The 25,113-nt window shown below is 41.0% G+C and overlaps 1 protein-coding gene across 2 annotated transcripts in view; it reads right to left on the bottom strand.

Moving 5' to 3' along the window:
• Positions 1 to 25,113, bottom strand: part of hapln1b (hyaluronan and proteoglycan link protein 1b) — a 101,451-nt gene that overhangs the window by 10,433 nt on the left and 65,905 nt on the right. For both annotated transcript variants that reach the window (XM_048594965.1, XM_048594964.1), the window contains exon 4: positions 13,983 to 14,285. In XM_048594965.1, coding sequence (XP_048450922.1) covers positions 13,983 to 14,285 — 303 coding nt within the window. The remainder of the gene's footprint in view (positions 1 to 13,982; positions 14,286 to 25,113) is intronic.

The following is a 25,113-nucleotide window of genomic DNA, read 5'->3' as shown; positions in this document are numbered from 1 at the left end:
TCCCTGCAATCTCTGAATCACATTGCATCAGTTTTTTGGGAAGAAAGTTGCTCTTAAAGTTAAGTCCGTCTGTTATGATTCCACTGGATTTACTGAAGGCAGACTCCAAGTTTCCTCTAGTCTGAATCCTCTTCATAACCTGGTTTCCAGAAAATATCTCATATTCGCCAAAAAAATAGACAAGTCTGTACACCAATATCATTTTGCTAAACCTTCAACTTCACCAGGAATTCTGCAAATTCAGCCGACTGAAACTGCTCATATAAACACTACATCTAGAAGAACCTCCACCAAACACTGATTTTCTGGGCTCAGAAAAATCACGTGAAACAATGTTTGTATCCTTGACTTTTAAATTATTTTGAACTGTAACTTCTTTCACTTAGATTTCTTTCTTGTACGTTTGTGTGTGTATGTATTGCAACAATTATCCCCAGGTTTGAATGGATTAATAAACTGTATGTCTGTTTCAAATCACAAGGAGGTTGTTGTGTGTCACTTGAAACAAAAAGAGACTTTGCAAACAAAAGCATTTGGGAGAAGCCACAACCACCCAGTTGAAAGAGGAAACAAATAGGAAAAAAAAATCAAAAGCTCCACACTTATACACTGAAAAGGAGTAAAATAAAACAAATCAATTCACTTCCCCCTCTTGCCCATAACATTGACCATAATTTAGTTGCTGAGATGGTGGGAAGGAATTGGGTATCTTAACAATGCCAACCCACTTGACTATTTCTCTTTCACACCACCACAGCTGGGAGGTGAAAATCCCACTCATATGAATGAGAACTGCTAGTGCTCTGAAGCTAGATGCATGGGGCACTCCCAGAACTGAGAAGCACTCCCTCTAGGTTTATCCATCATATGGCTGTTTCTTTCAGAGGTGAATATATAAAACGCTGAAATAATATAAAACCCCTGCCACAAGGAGGAGACATAAATCCCTGACTAATTATAAAGGTGTGTTAGAAAGCTCATGGCATTTTAGCTCCATTAATTTTGAAATAAGTTTAATGTCCACAAATTAATGAGACAGATTTTCCTTTGTGCAATTCTGACAGGACTGATTTCTTTACTTAGAATGGCAGAGGACCAATCACAACACGATCTATAATTATGTACTTCTCAAGCAGCTGGCTCGAGGTGAAAATGCAATTTGTCTAACCATCTGGAATGCACATTTGAAACATTTCAAATAATGGGTCTTGGAGGTTCCAGTAGACAACATTATGGAGACATTTGTTCACACATACAAAGGCTAAATTAATGCTTTTCAATATAAAAGATCACCGCCATGATTTCATAGGTAGATGATTCTGTGATATGGAATTGCATTTGTTGCTATTTAATGATTATTGTGCATTTCTAAGACTACACACAGCAATGAATGAATTCATATCCATGAGTGACCAAAAACTTTTGTGTTGGGATACTTCAGTGGTACTATTTTGCCAAAAGCTGCCACTGATCAAGTCAAAACAGCAATTATTTCCAGATCTTTTCGGTTGTTTCAGCGGCGGCAGTCCAGGAGGAAGCGCGAGGGCAGCCTGGGAAGGTAAGCTTTTTGATTATAAAAGTCTTACCTCGCGTGACTGCGACCTTTCAGTTGTTTCAGCGGCGGCAGTCCGGGAGGAAGCGCGAGGCAGCCTGGGAAGGTGAGCTTTTCGATTATAAAAGTCTTACCCCGCGTGACTCCATTTTTGGAGTGAGTAAGTGAGGTAATATATTTGGGCGGTTGCTTTACCCGAAACACTACCTAGGTAGTGTCTCCCACCCATCCTCCTCCTCTAACCAAAAAAAAAGGTTCTGAGCACTGATTTGGTAAGGCTACTAGTTTTTTTTTTAATAGTCTGTTTGGGAATTCAGAACAGTGGGAATGGATGTTAGGGCAATTGCATGCTCCTCCTGTAGAATGTGGGAGGTAAGGGTCACCACTAGTGTCCCCACTGACTTCATCTGCGAGAAGTGCACCCAACTCCAGCTCCTCGGAAACCGCGTTAGGGAACTGGAGCTGGAGCTGGATGAACTTCGGATCATTCGGGAGGCTGAGGGGGTAATTGAGAGGAGTTACAGGGAGGTAGTCACACCTCAGGTACAGGAAAAAAGTAGATGGGTTACAGTCAGGGGACGGAAAGGGAACAGGCAGACAGTGCAGGGATACCCTGTGGCCGTTCCCCTCAAAAACAAGTATACCGTTTTGGATACTGTTGGGGGGGGACGACTTACCAGGGGTAAGCCATGGGGTACAGATCTCTGGCACAGTTACTCAGAAGGGAAGCGGGGAGAGGAGGAGAGCATTAGTCATTGGGGACTCCATAGTTGGGGGGCAGATAGGAGATTCTGTGGGAACGAGAGAGACTCACGGTTGGTGTGTTGCCTCCCAGGTGCCAGGGTCCGTGATGTCTCGGATCGTGTTTTCGGGATCCTTAAGGGGGAGGGGGAGCAGCCCCAAGTCGTGGTCCACATAGGCACCAACGACATAGGTAGGAAAAGGGATGGGGATGTAAGGCAGAAATTCAAGGAGTTAGGGTGGAAGCTTAGAGCTAGAACAAACAGAGTTGTTATCTCTGGTTTGTTACCCGTGCCACGTGCTAGCGAGGCCAGGAATAGGGAGAGAGAGCAGTTGAACATGTGGCTACAGAGATGGTACAGGAGGGAGGGATTCTGATACCTGGATAATTGGGGCTCATTCTGGGGTAGGTGGGACCTCTACAAATGGGATGGTCTACACCTGAACCAGAGGGGTATCAATATCCTGGGGGGGAAATTTGCTAATGCTCTTCGGGAGGGTTTAAACTAATTCAGCAGGGGGATGGGAATCTGAATTGTAGCTCCAGTGTACAGGAGGTTGAGAGTAGTGAGGTCATGAATAAGGTTTCAAGGTCGCAGGAGTGTACCGGCAGGCAGGAAGGTGGTTTGAAGTGTGTCTACTTCAATGCCAGGAGCATCCAGAATAAGGTGGGTGAACTTGCAGCATGGGTTGGTACCTGGGACTTCGATGTTGTGGCCATTTGGGAGACATGGATAGAGCAGGGACAGGAATGGTTATTGCAGGTTCCGGGCTTTAGATGTTTCAGTAAGATCAGGGAAGGTGATAAAAGAGGGGGAGGTGTGGCATTGTTAGTCAAGGACAGTATTACGGTGGCAGAAAGGACGTTTGATGAGGACTTGTCTACTGAGATAGTATGGACTGAGGTTAGGAACAGATTGCAAAGATGATTCTGGATAGGAGCAAAAGTAACAGGGTAGTTGTTATGGGGGACTTTAACTTTCCAAATATTGACTGGAAACGCTATAGTTCGAGTACTTTAGATGGGTCAGTTTTTGTCCAATGTGTGCAGGAGGGTTTCCTGACACAGTATGTAGATAGGCCAACAAGAGGCGAGGCCACATTGGATTTGGTACTGGGTAATGAACCAGGCCAGTTGTTAGATTTGGAGGTAGGTGAGCACTTTGGTGATAGTGACCACAATTCGGTTATGTTTACTTTAGCGATGGAAAGGGATAGGTATATACCGCAGGGCAAGAGTTATAGCTGGGGGAAAGGCAATTATGAGGCGATTAGGCAAGATTTAAGATGCATAGGATGGAGAAGGAAACTGCAGGGGCTGGGCACAATTGAAATGTGGAGCTTGTTCAAGGAACAGCTACTGCGTGTCCTTGAGAAGTATGTACCTGTCAGGCAGGGAGGAAGTGGTCGAGCAAGGGAACCGTGGTTTACTAAAGAAGTTGAATCTCTTGTCAAGAGGAAGAAGGAGGCTTATGTAGAGATGAGGCGTGAAGGCTCAGTTAGGGCGCTTGAGAGTTACAAGTTAGCCAGGAAGGACCTAAAGAGAGAGCTAAGAAGAGCCAGGAGGGGACATGAGAAGTCTTTAGCAAGTAGGATCAAGGAAAACCCTAAAGCTTTCTATAGGTATGTCAGGAATAAAGAATGACTAGAGTAAGATTAGGGCCAGTCAAGGACAGTAGTGGGAAGTTGTGCGTGGAGTCTGAAGAGATAGGAGAGGTGCTAAATGCATATTTTTCGTCAGTATTCACACAGGAAAAAGACAATGTTGTCGAGGAGAATACTGAGGTACAGTCTATTAGACTAGACGAGATTGAGGTTCATAAGGAGGAGGTGTTAGCAATTCTGGAAGGTGTGAAAATAGATAAGTCCCCTGGGCCGGATGGGATTTATCCTAGGATTCTCTGGGAAGCTAGAGAGGAGATTGCAGAGCCTTTGGCTTTGATCTTTATGTCGTCATTGTCTACAGGAATAGTGCCAGAAGACTGGAGACTAGCAAATGTTGTCCCCTTGTTCAAGAAGGGGAGTAGAGACAACCCTGGTAATTATAGACCAGTGAGCCTTACTTCGGTTGTGGGTAAAGTGTTGGAAAGGATTATAAGAGATAGGATTTATAATCATCGAGAAAGGAATAATTTGATTAGGGATAGTCAACACGGTTTTGTGAAGGGTAGGTCGTGCCTCACAAACCTTATTGAGTTCTTTGAGAAGGTAACCAAACAGGTGGATGAGGGTAAAGCGGTTGATATGGTGTATATGGATTTCAGTAAAGCGTTTGATAAGGTTCCCCATGGTAGGCTATTGCAGAAAATACAGAGGCATGGGATTGAGGGTGATTTAGCAGTTTGGATCAGAAATTGGCTAGCTGTAAGAAGACAGAGGGTGGTGGTTGATGGGAAATGTTCATCCTGGAGTTCAGTTACTAGTGGTGTACCTCAAGGATCTGTTTTGGGGCCACTGCTGTTTGTCATTTTTATAAATGACCTGGATGAGGGCGTAGAAGGATGGGTTAGTAAATTTGCGGATGACACCAAAGTCAGTGGAGTTGTGGATAGTGCGGAAGGATGTTGCAGGTTACAGACGGACATAGATAAGCTGCAGAGCTGGGCTGAGAGGTGGCAAATGGAGTTTAATGTGGAAAAGTGTGAGGTGATTCACTTTGGAAGGAGTAACTGGAATACAGAGTACTGGACTAATGGTAAGATTCTTGGTAGTGTGGATGAGCAGAGAGATCTCGGTGTCCATGTGCATAGATCCCTGAAAGTTGCCACCCAGGTTGATAGGGTTGTTAAGAAGGCGTACGGTGTATTAGGTTTTATTGGTAGAGGGATTGAGTTTCGGAGCCATGAGGTCATGTTGCAGCTGTACAAAACTCTGGTGCGGCCGCACATGGAGTATTGCGTACAGTTCTGGTCACTGCATTATAGGAAGGATGTGGAAGCATTGGAAAGGGTGCAGAGGAGATTTACCAGGATGTTGCCTGGTATGGAGGGAAGGTCTTATGAGGAAAGGCTGAGGGACTTGAGGCTGTTTTCGTTAGAGAGAAGAAGGTTAAGAGGTGACTTAATAGAGACATACAAGATGATCAGAGGATTAGATAGGGTGGACAGTGGAAGCCTTTTTCCTCGGATGGTGGTGGCTAGCACGAGGGGACATAGCTTTAAATTGAGGGGTGATAGATATAGGACAGATGTCAGAGGTAGGTTCTTTACTCAGAGAGTAGTAAGGGCGTGGAATGCCCTGCCTGCAAAAGTAGTGGACTCGCCAACTTTAAGGGCATTTAAACGGTCATTGGATAAACATATGGATGATAATGGAATAGTTGAGGTTAGATGGGCTTCAGATTGGTTTCACAGGTCGGCACAACATCGAGCGCCGAAGGGCCTGTACTGCGCTGTAATGTTCTATGTTCTATGATCTTGTTCTTCTTTCTTGTTCTTTCCCTGTCCCTGACTGGATTTTAAGGGATTTAGAAATAGAAATTGTATGCTCTCTACACATTTTCGAAGGCTCATAGCCTGTTCCAAATGTCAGTCAATACTGACCTTATATTTCCATCAGTGATTTTTTACATTTGTTAGAAGGCAAAATGGTCTATCTTTAAAAATTACCATCAGGTATACAATGCTCAGGATCCATTACATCAAGTTGTTTGAGGAATTGCTGATGATTACTTTTAGCTGCTTTGGGACTTGCTAGAAAACATATTTTAACATTTTCAGAATTATCTAATTATCTATATTATGTTTGCAAAATTGTACGAGAAGGTTCATTCGAATCTATTCTGCAAATATTACTATGAATAAGCCTAGTGTAGCTTTTACTTATAATGTAGCTGAATTTCAGAATTCAAATTTCATTACAGATGGAAGAAAGTATCAATATCATTTATAAAACATGACAAACCATTAATGATAAACAGATGGCTACAGTCAGCAATTTGGTGTTATATATTAATATCTATTTTCCTGCATAATCTTTAAGTAGTTTGATTGTGCCTTCCAAAAACAGTTTACTTTTGTTTATTACTAGATTTGAAGAAGTTTCTTTATGCCTGAAATTTGCCTGTTTATGCAGAATTCACTGAGACAGGAATGGGGTGAGACAGAAACTATTGGATCTTTTAAGGGAAGAATGAAAATGTATTAAATCAAAGGATGAGAATGGGAGACAAGGAGAGATTTATCTTGGATTGCTGTCACAAAAAGTTGGCAATGACATGACAGATTAAATAGATTCCTTCTGTGGCTGTAAATGTATCATTTTATGGTACAAAACAGTTCTTTCAGGCTCATGTTTTGCCTTGTGAAAAAATAATGGTGTAGAAAATCTGTGGGAATGTATTTCTGACACTTCTGCCAGATTCAAGCCTGTCATGAAACTCTGCTGTTGATCTTGCTCATGTTTACAAGGTCAGGGGAAGGATCTTACAGCTATGGGCTTTTGGATATTGGGATTCAGCCACGAGCGCAAACCCCCCTCCCTTCCCCCCATCCTCTGTTCCCAGCAAAGACCTTGGGACTAGTAATGATAAACTGGCCTAACCAGGTAGGGGAGCTGGACTCTATCCTAGAAGAACAATTTGCATGTCCCCAGCAGTCCGCTTAGAGGGACAGACACTTAAATCTGAGTGTGAACATTGGTCCCAATCTAGTTCCAAGTTAATACTTAATGATGCCGTTTCAATTAAATGAACCAATTAAAACCAGAGGTAGCTGCATCGATTTATGTGCCATGACCCAAGTGAAACCCTCGAACTGGGCTAAGAAAATACTACACCCAGTTCTGCCCTAACTTCCCTTACATTGATGGCCTTGCAGGGGACAAGAACAGTTTATCCTTCCCTTTCAAAACTCTACCTTAAAGTTTGGATCAGGCATATCAAGGATCCAGCTGGATTTTGTAGCTTACTTGTGGTTACTCCGACTCCAGTAATTAAACAAAAGTAAACTGTTTTTGGAAGGCACAATCAAACTACTTGAAGGTCATGAAGAAAAACAGATATCAATATATAACACCAAAATGCCGACTGTAGCCATCTGTTTATCATCATTTGTTTGTCATGTTTTATAAACGGTATTGATATTTTCTTCCATCTGTAATGAAATCTGAATTCTGAAATTCAGCTACATTATAAGTAAAAGCTACACTAGACTTGTTCATAGCAATATTTACAGCATAAATTCAAATGAACCTCCTCAATACAATTTTGCGGACATAATGGAAGTAATTAAATAATTCTGAAAATGTCAAAATACGTTTCCTAGCAAGACCCAAAGCAGCTAAAAGTAATCATCAGCAATTCCTCAAACAACTTGATGTAATGAGCTCTTTCTCCCATGTCCTTACCCAAACCTCCACACACCAGGCCTTGTCATCCCTACTGTCAGCTACGAATGGTTCCCATTAGCAGTTATTCATTCTCGTAGGCTGACCTTTTACCCAGTCCTTTGACTGTCCAACAGTTTTTCTCTCTCTTTGGGCACTATAGAGAGCTTGGTGGCATGGTGCAATGATAACAACCTCTCAACTTCGGCAAATCTAAAGAACTGATCATTGACTTCAGAAAGAAAGGAGGAGAACACACCCCCATCTACATCAACAGAGTAGAGGTTGAGAAGGTTGAAAGCGTCAAGTTCCAAGGAGTGATGATAACCGACAACCTGTCCTGCTGGACTTCCCATGTAGATGCGATGGTCAAGAAGGCACAACAATGCTTCTTCTTCCTCAGGCAGCTCAGGAAATTTGGCATGTCCATAAGGACCCTCATCAACTTCTACAGATGCACTATTGAAAGCAAACTGTCCGGGTGCATAACGGCCTGGTATGGCAACTGCTTTACCCAGGGCCATAAGAAACTACAGAAGGTTGTGTGCACAGCCCAGACCATCACGTAAGCCGGACTCCATCTACACATCTCATTGCTGTGGAAAGGCTGCCAAAATCATCAAAGACTCATTCCACTCTGGTAATGCTCTCCTATAAGCTCTTCCATCAGACAGAAGACACAGAAGTTTGAACACATGCACCAGCAGGTTCAGGAACAACTTCTTCCCTGCCATTATTAGACTGATGAATGGGCTCTCCAACTTCAAATAATGTTGATCTTGTTAATGTTGTTCTTGCCTCATGCACGTCCTGTGCAGTGTAACCTGTACGTCTCACTCCGTCCAAGTTTTTTTTAACCCCATGATCTATATGTCCTTGCTTACTACGATCTGCCTGTACTGCTCGCAAAAAAAGGCTTTTCGCTGTACTTAGGTAGACATGACAATAAATCAACTCAATCAAATCAATTTCCACCTATCTTTTACTTTTCCCTTGTCCCTGACCCCATCTTCTGTATAAATATCACCTTCTTCCTAGCTACCATCAGTTTTGAAGAAGGGTCACTGGACCCGAATCGTTAATTCCACTTTCTCTCCACAGATGCTGCTAACTGCTTCTAGCATTTCTGTTTTTGTTTGGATTTTGTCATTATTCCATTGAATGGAATGGCATACATTTCCTGGGAGAATAAAATAAAAATTTTAATGAACCAAACTTATAAAAACAACAATAAAAAACAGTAATGATGAAATGGATTTGTTTTTGTCTCCCAGAGTTGACAGTGATTAGAAATATACAATGCACTAATTCTACTTCTTGTTGATTATCGCAATGCTGAGTTCAATTCGTCACTAGTTGCTGAACTTAATTTGCTGCTAAACAAAGCAAAAACTATTATATTAAACTGCCATGCCAACATCTCAAAGGAAATAAACTTTGCCAAATTTAAACAACTTCCATTATTCAGTAACAAATAATGCCAAGTGGAGGCAGGCAAATCACTGAAATTTATTGCAGGGGTTGGGTGTGGGGAAGGGATCCTGGTTTCACTGAGAAACTCAGCCCCATGTCACCATTTTAAACTGCATTTTGAGGATTTTCTGAAAAAGCAAGTACCCAGCATACATCTGGATGGAGAAGTATTTTTTATTTGCCCCTGGGATGTAGGTATTTCAGGAAAGACTAGTTTTTGTATTATCCTTTGGTAGATAGTGGTGAAGCAACTACAAATTGTAGCTTGCTAGGGTCATTTCAGTTGGCAGTTAAGACTCCAGTGCAATGCTGTCGGTCTGGAATCACATATATACCAGGGCTGTGTCAGGTTGCAGATTTCATTCCTTGGAGGAATTTAGTGAATCAGATGGATTTTTACAGCAATCCAGTGATCTGGTAATCATTTTGTTCTATACTTGTTGATTAATAGAATTTCAATTTCCGCATTGCCATGGAGAAATTTGAACTAATGTCTTCAGAGCATTAGTCTGGTCATCTGCATTATTCACCTTGTAATATTAGCATTTGCTACTGTTTCCTCAAAGCCCAACAGAACAAATGACTCAGTCATAACAATGCTAACTGAGATGGTTGAAGATGGAATGAAACAACTAGATTTGCTTCAGATGGTGGGAGAACCAGCAAAAAGTACTAAGCTATTTAATGCCATCTTCATTGTTACCAGCATCAGACAGACCTGGGAATGAGACCTGAGTAATGCAAATACATAGGGCTGTCAGCACTCTAAACATCAAAAGTCATAGGTTATAGATAGGGCTGAGTAGTTCCAAAACCAGGAGTTTACAGCAAAACACTGAAACCCGGCTATATCTGATAGGAAATCAGGCAAGTAACAATATAATGGGAATTCATGAACATCTCCATTCTTAACCATGTTAGAGCTAAGTGTATGAATACAAAGACAAGGTTGAATTATTTGGAAATATCTTTAGCGAAACTGGATGATCCAAATCTATCTGTTTCTGACGTTCTCACCATTTTAGATAGTTATCTTCAGCCAATGTAGTCCATGACACTTGGCATTGTCAAGTTGCAAAACCACACAATAAAGGTTTTGAACTCCGAGAGAATTCTGGCAGCGTTGCTGAAGGTGTGTCCATCAAAACTAGCCAATTCCAAGCTGTTCCACTAGGACACTATTCTAAAATATGGAAGAGTTCCCATTTACAAGAAAAGGACAGTTCAATTCCAAATCAACACTGCCTTATCAGTCTCCACCCAGTCACCAGTAAAATGATGGGCATCATCATCAAGAAACCATCAGGCAACACCTACTCACCAATAACCTCACTTATAATCAGTTCAAGTTCTATCATAACCATGTGACTCCATAACTCATAACAGCCTTGAATCAGATGTAGACAAAAGAATTTGTGAGGTAAAGTGAAACAAACAACCCTAGACATCAGGACATCAGATTATGTATGGCATCAGTGAGCTCTGGCAAAATTAATAAATTGTAGTCAAAAAGGAAGTCCTCTAATAGCTGGAATCATAGCTGGGACAATGACTGTGGGGATCGGAGACCAGTCAGCAACAGATACTTGTACACTTCCTCTGGGAAGAATCTTCAACCCAACCATTTTCAGTGGTTTCTTCAATGGCATTTGTCCATCGTAAAGTCAGGAGAGGGCTGTTCAGGATAGCGACTGCAATGATAGTTCCATAGCTTTCAGCCTCCATTTCTAACAACTCACTGAAAGAAAGAACCCATGCAAAACTACTGGAATACAAGACTAATCTCCAGTGTTGGAGTGAGAAATGACAAGATGATATTCACACCATGTAAGTGCTAATGTAGTGATTATCTCATAAAAGAGGAAGTCACCTGACTTACCTTTGATCTTCAATGGTAACCTCACAACTAACATCTGGATGGTTATCAGTGACCAGAAGTTGAACTGGACCAACTTTACCAATTCTGTGCCAACAACAGAATACCAGAGGCTGGGTTTTCTCAAACTCCAACCTTCATTTACAATGATCATATTAAGAGAATGCAATGTTACTGAAGCAGTGATGACAGATCAAATGCTATATGAGGTTCTATTGTCATTTCAATATTATTTAATTTGAAGTACCAGCTTGATAGAACTACCCACCTAAATTCCTCCAGTGGACTTGATTCTTGAAAATCTGGCAACTATGCAATTGAGCAACAGTCCAGCATAATGGGTTCCCAGCCCATTTTCTGACACTTGTCCACTAAATTAATATCTGAACCTTGCACAACGTTTGGTTCTCAAATTCATCTGAAGACTTGTTCAATCTTTACTTTATTTGCTATTGCTCGCAATACACATCGTTTCTCCAGGGTAGCTCACAATTTTATTTTGGGGAGAGCTAATAATATACAATAATCTTAAGTCCCTGACGGAGGCCATACAGTGGGGACTCATTTATGGGCCCTTGACAACATTGCAGAGGGATTCTCAACTCTCAAATTAACATAATATCCAAACTAGTAATGGATTTATAATTTCACTTTAGTCTCCATTTAACTATATACTCATCGAAAATCTATACAATTGATCTCACTAACTTTACCATAGTAAAAGCAAATAAAGGAAAGTAGGAAAATCCAAGGAAATGTAAAGTGACAATTCAATTGAGTGTTTCTTGCAGGCAATACAATGTTACAGAAGGGGGTCATCAGCTGTCCTCCCCACTGCTATTATAGCCTTCAACATCTAGATAGTTATGTTTTGTTTTTTACAAGAAATTGCAGAACAAGCTATTCTCACTGAATTTTTTTTTGCATTTCATGACAAATACAGGATGCGATGGGGAGCATGTTGAAGGTTGAAGGATAATTGCAGTAATATGCCTGTACAGCATTACATGACAAACAAAAAGGACAAGGAAAGATAAACTGGTTCATTTAGTTGGTCGTATTCAGACATTGTGCAACTTACATGCACCATGAAATCCTCACATTGTGTCATGATGTTGAAGCCCTCGATGTTATTAAGTCCCAGTTACACAACCTCCTGGGAGAGTCAAATACAGAGAACAAAAGCTGAAGGCCAAGTTTTTAAAAAAAAGTCTCTTGTGGATTTTGACATTGACCTGTGAAAGCAATTAATCAAATACCAGGCGACTAGAATAACTGGTAACACTTGTCACTGTTGGCACCATTTATCCTCTCTAGCCCGAGATATCTTCTACTGTTATGAATTTATCCAGAAGGCCTCAGTACTATATATTCACCACACATTCTGGAATTTTATTCCATGGATTGTATTCATTTGAAGTACATTTGCTGTACTATAGCCTATTCCATCAAAAAATCACCCTGGAGTCTATTTTATCTAAATTCCTAAGTACTTTACATCAAAAAAATGTCCAGGAGCTCTCAAAACTTTAATGTAACTAATTTATAAGATTGGTGAAGAGCAATAATCCTAATATAGATTACTGAGGGTCTCTACTAGTGACTGAACCTGAGATATAGCCACTACCCTTTGCCAATATAAAAACTGAAAGAACTGTGGATACTGTAAATCAGGAGCAAAAACAGAAGTTGCTGGAAAAGCTCAGCAGGTCTGGCAGCATCTGTGAAGAAAAAAATTGGAGTTAATGTTTCGGGTGCAGTGACCCTTCCTCCTTCGGTTCTGAGGAAGGGTCACCAGACCCGAAACATTAACTCCGATTTTTCTTCACAGATGCTGCAAGACCTGCCGAGCTTTTCCAGTAACTTCTGTTTTTGTATCCTCTGCCTACGCCAATCCAATCAATTCCCAGGGCCAGGGTTGTGCCTCAGAGATTCAAGTGCGAAATTCTGAATGAAATAAACAGTGAGAGAGGTGACTGAAGGGAGTTTACTATCTTTGAAAATAGGTAAAACAACAAGGCTGAATGAAATATGCTCCAGTTAACTGAGCAAATAGCTGAGGAATTCTGAATGCTTAGGACTTTATTGTTGGTTCCTTATAACTTTGCATACTTTCATTAAATCTCCTTTTCCCCATTATGCTCTAAAGAACAAGCTGCAGCTTTCTTCATTAACAAAACTCTCCAATCCAGGCAATATCTTTGCATATCTCCTTTGTATCTTCTCTAGTATGATTGCACTTTTCCTATAATGCAGTGAGTAAAACAGTATGCTGTGCTTTAGCAATGGCCCAAGTAGTGTTTTCTACAGTTTCAGCATGACCTCCATGGTGTCTTGACTAGGAAAGTATTCCATTGGCCAAAGGGACATGTTGGCAGAAACACTCACTGCTTTGAGAAAAAAACACTTGGATAGGCACTTGAAGTCATTTAAAAGGCTACAGTCTAAAAATTGGAAAATGGGAAAATCCAAATGTCCTCTCCTGCTCCTAGGTTTTTTATATTAATCTCTAATGTGTGCAACACTGTAAAGGTAGCGGATACTTCCAGGTTAGTCTAGGTTTGAGTCTCAGCAGTTGAGCCATCTGCTATCAGGAAAATCTCAGTGACATTACAAATTTGCCCCCCAAGAGAGCATTAATTGAGCCTAATTAACTACTTGCCTCTGCCAGATGGGTAGTCAGTGTCGGTCTGAACCTGCTTCCAGCAAGAGTACTAAGAATGGCACAGTGTTAATTGACTGGGCAAAGTCAGCCTGATACGTCCACACTTTTCAGCATTCTTCAGTCCAGGGCTAAGGAAACAATCTTTAGCTGTTGCCATTGCTACACTCTAAACAGCCATTAGAAGGAGTATAAGACTATCGCAGCTTGACTGACTTTCGTTTGATTTTGAATTATACTGAATCTGTTCAGAGCCTTTGTTTAATGGATTAACTGAACACTACTTTTCCAGTTTGTTAGTTTATCAAAATTCTATATCACTTAAGACAGAGGCAAACATTTGAGTTTCATACCTTTGAAGTGGGATGTGAAGCAGAACACATCATATTTGTCTTTCATCTTGTCTCTGTATCCGTAGCTTCTAATACCCGGAACTGTATTTCTCCCTCCACATGGCTCCCTGGGTTTAATGATGGGATACTGCACAGACCCATCACTCAGCCATCCTGCATTACACCAATCCATCCCTGCTCTCCATGCATCATAAAGTTGCTCAAATGAAGCAACTATTGCATCCTGATCTTCACAAGCCTTCTGAGCCTCAGCAAAATTCAGGTTGTAGCGACCTAGCCGTGGGAAGTATGGGAACACAACACCTGGAAGCAAATGAGGAACACAAGAAGACACAAATAAATATATCCACTTGATAAATGTAAGCACAACAAACACATACGAACACAGACTGTCAAACACATGTTTAGATATTCTATTCAAATATGTGTTCATTTAACATTCGTCACAATGACTTGCCAGGATCTGAGAGGTGCACTGATTCTGTGAAATTTCAATTATTCGTTAATACCATCTATGGGTGTAGTTGATTTTACTTTCAGCTTTTCTCCACATTGCCATAATTTCATATTGCGCTCACATTATCTGCACATTCCCTTGAAAAATTCTCTGTATAGGTCATCATTTCCATGAGAGATTGTCAAAATACTGTTGCAGAATTTGTGAATAACCAATGAGAGGTCTCTGAGTGTTTTTCTTGGCTGGACTCATTAATGTGAATTTATTCGTGCATACATATGCATGCCTTCAACCCTTCCACAAGAATTACATCAAATCAAATAATATGAAGTCTGTCAGCTTCGAAGGTGGAAAGCAAATTTAACTTATTTATATTTGACTGAATTGTGGACTCTCTGCCTTTTGCATGTTTCTTCCCCACTAGCCCACCAGTTCATAAATTCTTACAAACTTTTCATCATTCCTGTCAGGAATTTCAGGCGTTTCCAGACCAAGTCAATACAGTGTGGACCTAGAGGAACACAGCAGGTCGGGCAGCATCAGAGAAGTAGGAGAGCCAACATTTTAGGCCTAGACCCTTCATTCGACCAATACCACCATAAACCAGGTTCCAGGAGATAAATCTTTGCAATTGGGCAGTTAATATTTTGAATTTTGTTCAGGCACATGTCTGACCATTCTGAGGCTGTGGGTCTGCACATAAATAAGTTGTGCTACCAATTCACTTCTATTTTAACCAATGAATGTATTTGAAATCTGAAATTCTCTTTAATTAAAACCAAAGAAAAATGCTACAAATAGTCAGCAGGTCAGGCAGTGTCTGTGGGTGAAAGAGAGTTAATGCTTTATGCCGCCATCACATTTCATTAGAGCTGGAATTTTCTTTATCAGACTTATGAGGCTTTTGTTTATTCTTGACAGTTTATACTGGAGAAAAATAGGACAGTGCCGGAACATGTAGGACAAATTATAACTCAATTTAAATGTAACAAATAGCTCCCAGTTAATTCTGACAGCATAGGGAAGCTAGAAATATAAGATTGGAACACTACGCTAAATGTCACAATTCCTCACTTACACAAATCTGAACTAGGTATGCCACATTAAGGAATGTGCCAATGATTGAATTCTTATTCAAAAGTTGGATTTCAGTATCCAGTTTAAAATCTGGTCCCACGCAGAGACATGAAGGTCAGCTTATAGTGTGACAATGTTATGTTTCTGTTCTTCCTTTTGATTTCCAGTTTTACAGTTCCATGCTTACCCTGGATGCTTGATGTTGCGTTAATTCTCTTTTCAAGGGATATAAGGAGCCAGCAGGAAAGATCTGGCATGATCATATTGAATGGTGGAACAGGCACAAAGTTTCGAATGGTCTAATGCTGCCCCTGTGTTCCCATTCTAATTCCTTGACCTTTCATGGTTTTTTTCCCAATTTCCTGATGTGCGATTTCCAGCCTGCCCTGAATTCCTGACCTAGAACTTCTCCTTGCCTGACCCTGATTCTCTCAAGTAGTGTTATTTTTGCTGAGTGCTCTGATGTGTTGCCACTATTCTTGAGTCATTCATCCCATTGTTCTGCTATGTTCTACTGAGATAAAAAATTTGAAATCTCAAATCTGTCAGGCATATTTTTCAAATTCATTTATGCATTGCCATTGAGTGGGTAGTGGTGATCCATGTTTTTGCATAGCTGCAATTCACCCCCAGTGCTGATGGGGAAGGAGTTCCAATATTTCGAATCAGTGACATTGAAGAAACAGCAATATATTTCCAAGTCAAGATGGTGAGTGGCTTGAAGAGAACTTGCAGGTGGTGGTTTTCCCATATTACCTGCTGCCCTTAGCCTTTTTGATGGTGATTGTCATGGGTTTGGAAACATAGAAACATAGAAGATAGGAACAGGAGAAGGCCATTTGGCCCTTCAAGCCTGTTCCGCCATTCTTCCCGATCATGGCCTAATCCTGCTTTCTCCTCATAACCTTTGATCCCAAGTGCTATATCTAGTCACCTCTTGAATAAATTCAATGTTTCAACATCCACTACTTCCTGTGGTAATGAATTCCACAGGCTCACCACTCTTTGGGTGAAGAAACATCTCCTCATCTCCGTCCTAAATTGTCTACCCTGAATTCTCATACCGTGACCCCTGGTTTTGGACACAGCCATCATCGAGAACATCCTCTGTGCCTCTGTGCATCTATCCTGTCCAGTCCTGTTAGAATTGTATAAGTCCCTATGAGATCCCCTCTCATTCGTCTCTTAGGCACCTTGGTGAATTTCTACAATACACCTTGTTGACTGTGCAACCAATGCTACCGAGTGTCAGTTTTGGAAGGAGTGAATGCTTGTGGATGTGTTGCCAATCGAGCAAGCTGCTTTCTCTGGATGGTACCAAGCTTGTTGAGTGTTGTTGGAGCTGTACTCATTCAGGCATGTGGGATATACTCGATCACACTCCTGACTTGTGCCTTGTAGATTATGGACAAACTCTGGGGACTCAGGAGGTGAGATACTTGCCTGCAAGATTCCTAGCCTTTGGCCTGCTCTTGTAGCAATAGTACATGTATAGCTGGTTCAGTTCAGTCTCCAGTTAATGGTAACCCCCAAGACGTTGACAGTGGGAATTCACGTGTTCATAGACTGCCACTTCTATGGCGTGAATGCTACTTTCTACATGTGGATCATCAGCCCAAACCTGGATTTTGTCATAATGAATCATAGAATCATACAATCTTACAGTACAGAAGGAGGCTAATTGATCCATTGTATCTGTACTGGCTCCTCTTGCTGCATTTCAGCATGCTTCAGCATCTAAGGAGTCACAAGTGATGCTGAACATTGTGCAGTGATCAGCAAATCCCTTCTGACCTTATGAGGGTGGGAAAGTTATTGATGATGCTGCTAAAGATATCTGAATCTAGGACATGACCCTGAAGAACTCCTGCAGAGATGTTCTGGAGCTGAGACAACTGACCACCAGAAGCATCTTCCTTTGTACTAGGTATGACACAAACCAGTGAGAGTTTTTCCTCTGATCCCCATTGACTCCAATTTTGCCAGGGCTCCTTGATGCCACACTCAGTAAAAATGCAGCCTTGATATCAAGGGCAATCACTCTCTCCTCATTTCTTGAATGTATCTCTTTTGTCCATGTTCGAACCAAGGGTCTACTGAGGTCAGCAGCTGAATAGCCCTGACAATACACGAATGGAGTGCCAGTGAACAGGTTATTGCCAATCAGGTGCAGTTTAAGAGCAATGTTGATAACGCCTTCCATCACTTTACTGATAAATGAGAGTAGACTGATGGGCTGGTAATTATCTGGGTTGAAATTATGCGGTTTTTTGCATACAGGACATACTTGGCAATTTTCCACACGGCCGAGTAGATACCAGTGTGGTAGCTGTGAAGTTATAGTTCGTGCTGAGATGTTAGTCATTATGTTTATTTTATGAGTGGCAGAATCTTTAATTGGAAGTTGATTGAAATCCTGTCTATTAATTGCATAAAATCTAGTGTCAATGGATCGTGATCAGAGTGAAAAGCATAATTTAAGCAAAAGTGGGGGCATGATCTAAAACACTGCATTTCAGTATCTGGGTCAGGCTGCAATACACAACAACACTTGTCGTAGATATGATCCCATGTCCGAGTAGTGTGGGAATTTGTCCTGTTACTTTGGTTGCTTCATGGATCCTTGACCAATATAGCATCATCTAACTTCCCAATTAGAAAAGAGAGTGTCGAGAAGGTAATTGTGATACAAAACATATATTTCTAACTACAGGCTCAATCACAATATGTATAACAATTTACGAAAATTAACTGAAACATTTTACAAAGTGTGTACAAGTCTTCAGTCCATGACCATTAATGCAAAAACTAACAAGCTCAATTATTATTATTTAGAAACAACCAGAGATACCAACATTGTGAAAATGTCAAGAATAATGCCCAAGGATTGGGGCAGCATGGTAGCTCAGTGGTTAGCACTGCTGCCACACAGTGCCAGGGACTTGGGTTCAATTCCACTCTTGCACAACTGTTGGTGTAGAGTTTGCATGTTCTCCCTGGGTCAGTGTGGCTTTCTGTTAGGTGCTCTGGTTTCCTCCCACAGTCCAAAATTGCCCATAGTGTCCAGGGATGTGGGTTAGTCATGCGAAATCCAGGTTACAGGGATGGAGTAGGGGAGTGGGTCTGGGTGGGGTGCTCTTCAGAGGGTCGGTGTGGGCTTGAATGGGCTGAATGGCATGCTTCCACATAATAGGGATTCTATGAATACAATTTATTTCAGAAGAAGTGATAGATTAAAAGCTTATTTCAACACATAGAAGAAATATTTAGTTTTAAGGGTGAAAAATCAGAATAAGTCACATTTTGATTGACATTTAATGCAAATATTTGAATCACAAAATTCTTACAGCATGGAAGGAGGCTATTTGGCCTATGATGCCTGTACTAACTCTTCAAACAAGCAACATTACTCAGTGCCAATCTCCTGCTTTTCCCCCATATCCTTGCACACTATTTCTATACTGTCAGACAATATCCAATGCCCTCTTGAACGCCTCATTTGAACCTGCCTCCATTACATTTCCAGGCAGTACATTACATACCCCTAACTGCTTGCTGTGTGAGATGTTTTTCATCACATCATCTTTGCTTCTTTTGCACATCACTTTAAATCTATGCCATCTCATTTCGTTCTTTTCACGAGCAGGATCAGCTTCACCCTATATACTGTATCCAGCTCACTCACAATTTTGAAAACATCTACGAAATATCCTCTGAGTCTTCTCTCCAAGAAGAACAGTCCCAACAGCTTCAATCTATCCTCCTAACTGAAGTTTTTAATTCCTGAAACTATTCCTATAAATCACTTCTGCATTCTCTCCAATGCATTCACATCTTTTTTATAATGTGGTGTCTACAACAATACACAGACCCTAGTTCAGGTCTAACAGGTGTTTTATACAAGTCCAACATACCTCGTTGCTCTTGTACTTTATGTCTTTATTAATAAAGCTGAGGACACTGTGCCCCTTAACTGCTCTCTCCACCTGTCCTGCTACTTTCAATGATCTGTGCATATATACATCCGTTTCCCTCTGTTGCTGTGCCACTTTTAGAATTGTAGCCCCTATTTTACATTGTCTTTCCATGTTCTTCCTACCAAAGTGCATCGCCTCACAATTCTTTGCACTGAACCTCTTCTGCCACCTTTTTGTCCACTGCACCAACTTGTCAATGGCATTTTGGAGTGCCACATTGTACTCCTCATGGTTTATAATTCTTTCAAGTCTTGTGTCATCTGAAATTGTCCCCTGTCAATCAAAATCCAGATGATTAAATAAATCAGGAAAAGCATGAGTCGCAATTCTGGCCCCTTGGAACTCCACGATTAACTTTCTTCCAGTCTAAGAAATATCCCATTAACCATTAGTCTCAACCAACTGTACACGCTGTGGAAGACCTTGTCAAAGGTTGGCCTCATCACTCAGAGTACAACAGGATCTTGATCAGATGGGCCAATGGGCCAAGGAGTGGCAGATAGAGTTTAATTTAGATAAATGTGAGATGCTGCATTTTGGAAAGGCAAATCAGGGCAGGATTAATGGTAAGCTCCTGGGGACAGTTGCTGAATAAAGAGACCTTGCAGTGCAGGTTCACAGTTCCTTGAAAGTAGAGTTGCAAATAGATAGGATAGTGAAGAAGGCATTTGGTATGTTTGCCTTTATTGGTCAGTAAACTGAATAGAGGAGTTGAGAAGTCATGTTGCGGCTTGTATAGGACATTGGTACGGTCACTTTTGGAGTACTGTGTGAAATTCTGGTCTCCCTGCTATAGGAAGGACGTTGTGAAACTTGAAAGGGTTCAGAAATGAGCTACTGAGATGTCACCAGGGGTGGAGGGTTTGAGCTATAGGAAGAGGCTGAATAGGCTGGGGCTATTTTTCCTGGAGTGTCGGAGGCTGAGGGATGACTTTATAGAGGTTTATAAAGCCATGACGGGCATGGATAAGGTAAATAGACAAGGTTTTTTTCCCTGGGTGGAGGATTCCAAAACTAGAGGGCATAGGTTTAAGGTGAGAGGGGAAAGATTTAAAAGGGATCTAACGGACAACTTATTCATGCAGAGGGTGGTGCGTGTATGTAATGAGCTGCCAGAGAAAGTGTTGGAGGCTGGTACAATTACAGTGGGAATGGGTATATGAATAGGAAGGGTTTAGAGGGATATAGGCCAAACGCTGGCAAATGGGACTAAATTCATTTAGGTTATCTGGTCGGCATGGACAAGTTGGCCCAAAGAGTTTGTTTCTGTGCTATTTATCTCTATGATTCTATAACAACCTCTGTCTCCTCTATGACACGATGTTGGCAATAGTCCTCACTAATGAAAATATGATGGAAACCCTCAGGGTCAATGTTGGAGTCAAGAAGGAATGTGTCATTACCCCTCACCCTTTTCTCCATCTTCATCGCCACCATCCTTCATCATATCAAGAACAAGCTTCTCAATGGTGTGAAAATTGTCTACAGTAGTGGTTCCCAATCTTTTCAGTATCGAGGCACACTTTAATGAGGCAAACTATTCCACGGCACACCCACTTTTTCCAACTGAACTGATTCCTCAGATATGTCACATGTACTTGCATTTACTGCTATTACAGCCTTACTGGAGAGGTTCGCAACAAAGTGCATGTAACAAACCAAAGGATCAAAAGCATCAATGTTTTAAATCTACCAGAAAAAAAACTGTCTTCAACTGCATGCACAGAAACATTTTCAAAAACTGTTCAATTTAACTATTTCAACATGTTCATTAGGAATGGATCACAGCAAAATGTAGAGCAGCGTAAATTGCAATTTATTGGATTATTGGGAAACCTGGGCCTGCCAGTGTGTGAAGAGCCTGGGGAGTAATTGACCTACAAAGCTTGCTCCATTGATAAACACCCGCTCCTGTTCCTCTTCAGATATGCTGATGTTGAAAATACTAGCTTGCTGAGGTATACTGTCACAAACTGCAAGAGCACAGTAATAGCACAGTCAGAGATTGTTGAATACTCATGTACCACAGTCAGCTAAAACACAGACAAAGACACCAGTCCAAACTTCAGCTTCATTGTGTAGTTTATCTATCGTGCGACGTATTCCTCTTTCTCTTTCAACATCAGCTTTTGTGTCTTGCCAAAAGCCCAGTTTTGACCTGAATCCTTGAAGTTTATTTGTGATGGTCAGGATTATCTCATTCTTCCCCGACATTTTAGTATTCAGCTTATTCAGATGGCTGGAAGAGTCTGTGAGATATGCCAACTCAGCCTAGCAGTAATCATCAGATAGTAGCTCTCTATAAGGCAGTTTATGCACTGTTGAAAACTCTTGTCAGTTTTCTCAGGAGCTCATAAACATTTGTAAATGGTTAAGGAGAGCATTGCAGTGCTGGAGAAAGACGATGGCATCTATATATAAACCAGGTTTCCAAGCCTTGTCGAAGAGTATGCTGCTTATGCTGCGAAATTCTTGGAAAATGGTGCTGTTTCATGTAAGACTCCCCATGCTGCTCACAGGCAGAAATTCGGTACCACTCATGAATGGAAGATGGGGAATCTGCTTATAATGCAGACTTACTTACTCCTAACTTACGTGGTACCAGTCCAGCATTTGCCAACTTCTCTCTGCAGATGAGTCATTTAAGAAAGGGGCAAGCATCATCTTCTGTTCATGAAAATCTAAAAGGCCAGACAGCTCTCACTGTGCTATCTCTGGACAGTCCTTGCTTTATTTTCTTTGGGTTCAGATGTTTCATCGATTGAATTAACAGACGAATTGCACATTTTGACAAGAAACTTATCCATTTCTTCTCAGAATCTATTCTAAGACTTAGAACAATGGCTGAACTAAAAAATAAATCCAAAAATATTCACTTTAAAGTCTGTGCTAATGTGGAAACTTGTCCAGGCAGACATACTATTTCAATAGTTGTCTAACAATCCTGCCCCTCTTCATTGTGCATTTGTGGTTCCTTCTCATCCCGGGATACAATCCTCGATCATTGTGCATTCTCAAACTGAACATTTGGGTCTCTGCATGCACAAGCAGTCTGCATTATAAGCAGATTCCCCATCTTCCGTGCATGAGTGGTACCGAATTTCTGCCTGTGAGCAGCATAGGGAGTCTTACATGAAGCAGCACCATTTTCCAAGAATTTCGCTGCATAAGCAGCACACTCTTCGACAAGGCTTGAAAACCTGGGCTATATATAGATGCCATCCTCTTTCTCCAGCACTGCAATGCTCTCCTTAACCAACACTGCAATCCCTTCTCCTTTTCTACTTTACCACAACAACTTATACCCAGGAATATTTAACACACAGGTTTGCCCTTCCTTGAGCTGGGAATAACATAATTCCACATGGCAATCTGTGTCGGTAACTGCCCAAACGTATTTGCTATACTCCGTGCATTTACATAGATGCATGTTAAGTCTGTTTCTGACTTCATTTCTTTCTCCCTTAATCCAAATTCACCTACTAAAGTTCCCTATTAACTAAATTCACCAAGAAACTCACCATTCTCATTGCCAGCTGTATTCTTCTCTACAATTCCCTCCTGGTTCCCCTATCACTGACAAATTAGTTTAAAGCCCTCACAATGGCATGAGCAAATCTCCCTGCAAGGAACTCAATTCTGCTCTGTTCAAATACAATCTATCTGACCTGTATAAGGGCTATCTTCCCCAGAGACAGTTCCAGTGTCCAAGGAATCCAATCTCCTCCCTCCTTCATCATCTGTCCAGCCACACATTCATCAGCCTTATCCTCCCATTACTGGATCACCTCTCGAGTCTTGACAGATAACGGATTGCCTCACTGATCCTGCAGTGTTTTTATTTGATACACGAATCCTAAACTGAACCTTTCCTGGGGAAAAAAATGTGTTGATAAACAGTCAAAAAAGGATACATAATTTGTTTCAAGTTTCCCTCAGTAGCACAGATAAATAGTTGTCAGGACTTCTAACCATATTTGCCATGCTTCCCATACTTCTGTACCCTCCCCTTCCCCTTCCTCCTAAAGGTTCCCTTGCTCGAGTTCCCCTTGTTCTCTCCTTCCACCTCAGCAGCATTTGTACTAAATGGATCATTTTCAGCCATTTCCATCACGCCCAGCATGATATCACAACCAAACACATCTCCCCCTATTCTCCCCTTTCAGTAATCCAAAAGGAACGTACCCTCTGAGGTCCACACCTCAGATACCCCCAACAATCCAATCCCTTCCCATGGTACCTTTCCATGAAAACACAGGAACTTAAACATCGACCCTTTTCCTTTTCCCTCTTTACTATCCAAGGCCCCAAATACCTTTCTAGGTGAAGCAGCAATTTACCTGTACTTCTTCCAAGCTGGTGTACTGTATTTGCTGCTCACTATGTGGTCCCCTTACACTGAGGAGACCAAACACATGGCACCTTTTGAGGACACCTCAGTTTTATCTGCAAACATGATCCCAAGCTTCTGGTGGTCTGTCATCTTGCTTCTCCACCTTGTCCTCATGCAGGCATTTCTGCTCTTGGCCTATTGCACTATGCCAGTGAAAAACAATGTTACCTTCAGGAAAAGCACCTCATCTTTCATCTAGGTATCTCATAGCTTTTTGATCTTGGCATTGAGTTGAACAATTTCAGGTTGTTAAATCTGTCCACCATTTTTGTTTCCTATTCTTTTCTCAAATTTGATGAAAGGTAACAGATCTGAAACATTAACTTCTCCATAGATGCTGACAAATCTGCTAGGTTCCTTTTCTTCAGCATTTCCATTTTAATTACAGTTATGGCATTGCAATCTTTTTTTAAATACAAATTCTATTTCTATTTTTGAGGCAGAAATGAACGACTATGGCTTATGAAAAAATTCTCTGATGGGTCTCTTTACTGTCTCTTTTAAAGGTTATACCCTGCTCAATTATTTTACAAAAAATAGCTACTTTTAAATTTGTCTAAGCACATGTCTACAGCCATTCTTTCTATAATCTGAATGTGGAATCTATTTTGTAGCTTTTTTTCCTCGGATATAATAGAGTTTTTTCTATAATTTACAAATAGTACGTAAAAAAATCAATGGGATGGTCATAGCTTGCTAGTTTACATTGGAAGTTGCAGCAATATGTTTATAATTGAATTCCTCTCCGTCGTGAAAATCAGATCACCATGAACATTATGTCAAATGTCAGAAACTGTTTCTTTAAAAAAAAATGAATTCCTTAGAAAGAAAGTCCCTCAAATAACATGGTAATTTCTAAAGCATCCAATAGAGTCCAGAATTTTAAGAATTAATTGTGCCACAATAGAAAGAAACCCCATGTGGTAAGAAGGAAAAAAGGGTCATGAAAAAATTCACTCAACTGAAATATTTGATGGACTGGAAGCAGAAATTAACAAAACAGAAATGAAAAGTAAGTGGAATAGAGCAATTAAACAGTCTGACAAAATATCTGCTCACTGATGCTCATTTTGGGTTAAAACAGGATTACCTAGCTTCAGGCCTCATTAAAACCTTGGTCCAAACATATACAAAAAAAACCACAAGAGTACTGTTGGATCTGAGTTGGAATTTTGCATGCAGTTCTGGATGCCACACTATAGGAAGGGTCTGAATGCATTGGAGAGA

This window comes from Rhincodon typus, chromosome 3, assembly GCF_021869965.1.
Source record: "Rhincodon typus isolate 14 chromosome 3, sRhiTyp1.1, whole genome shotgun sequence".
Classification (NCBI taxonomy): Eukaryota; Metazoa; Chordata; class Chondrichthyes; order Orectolobiformes; family Rhincodontidae; genus Rhincodon; species Rhincodon typus.
The sequence above is the reverse complement of the archived record's forward strand: the minus strand, read 5'-3'. Positions and strand labels throughout refer to the sequence as shown.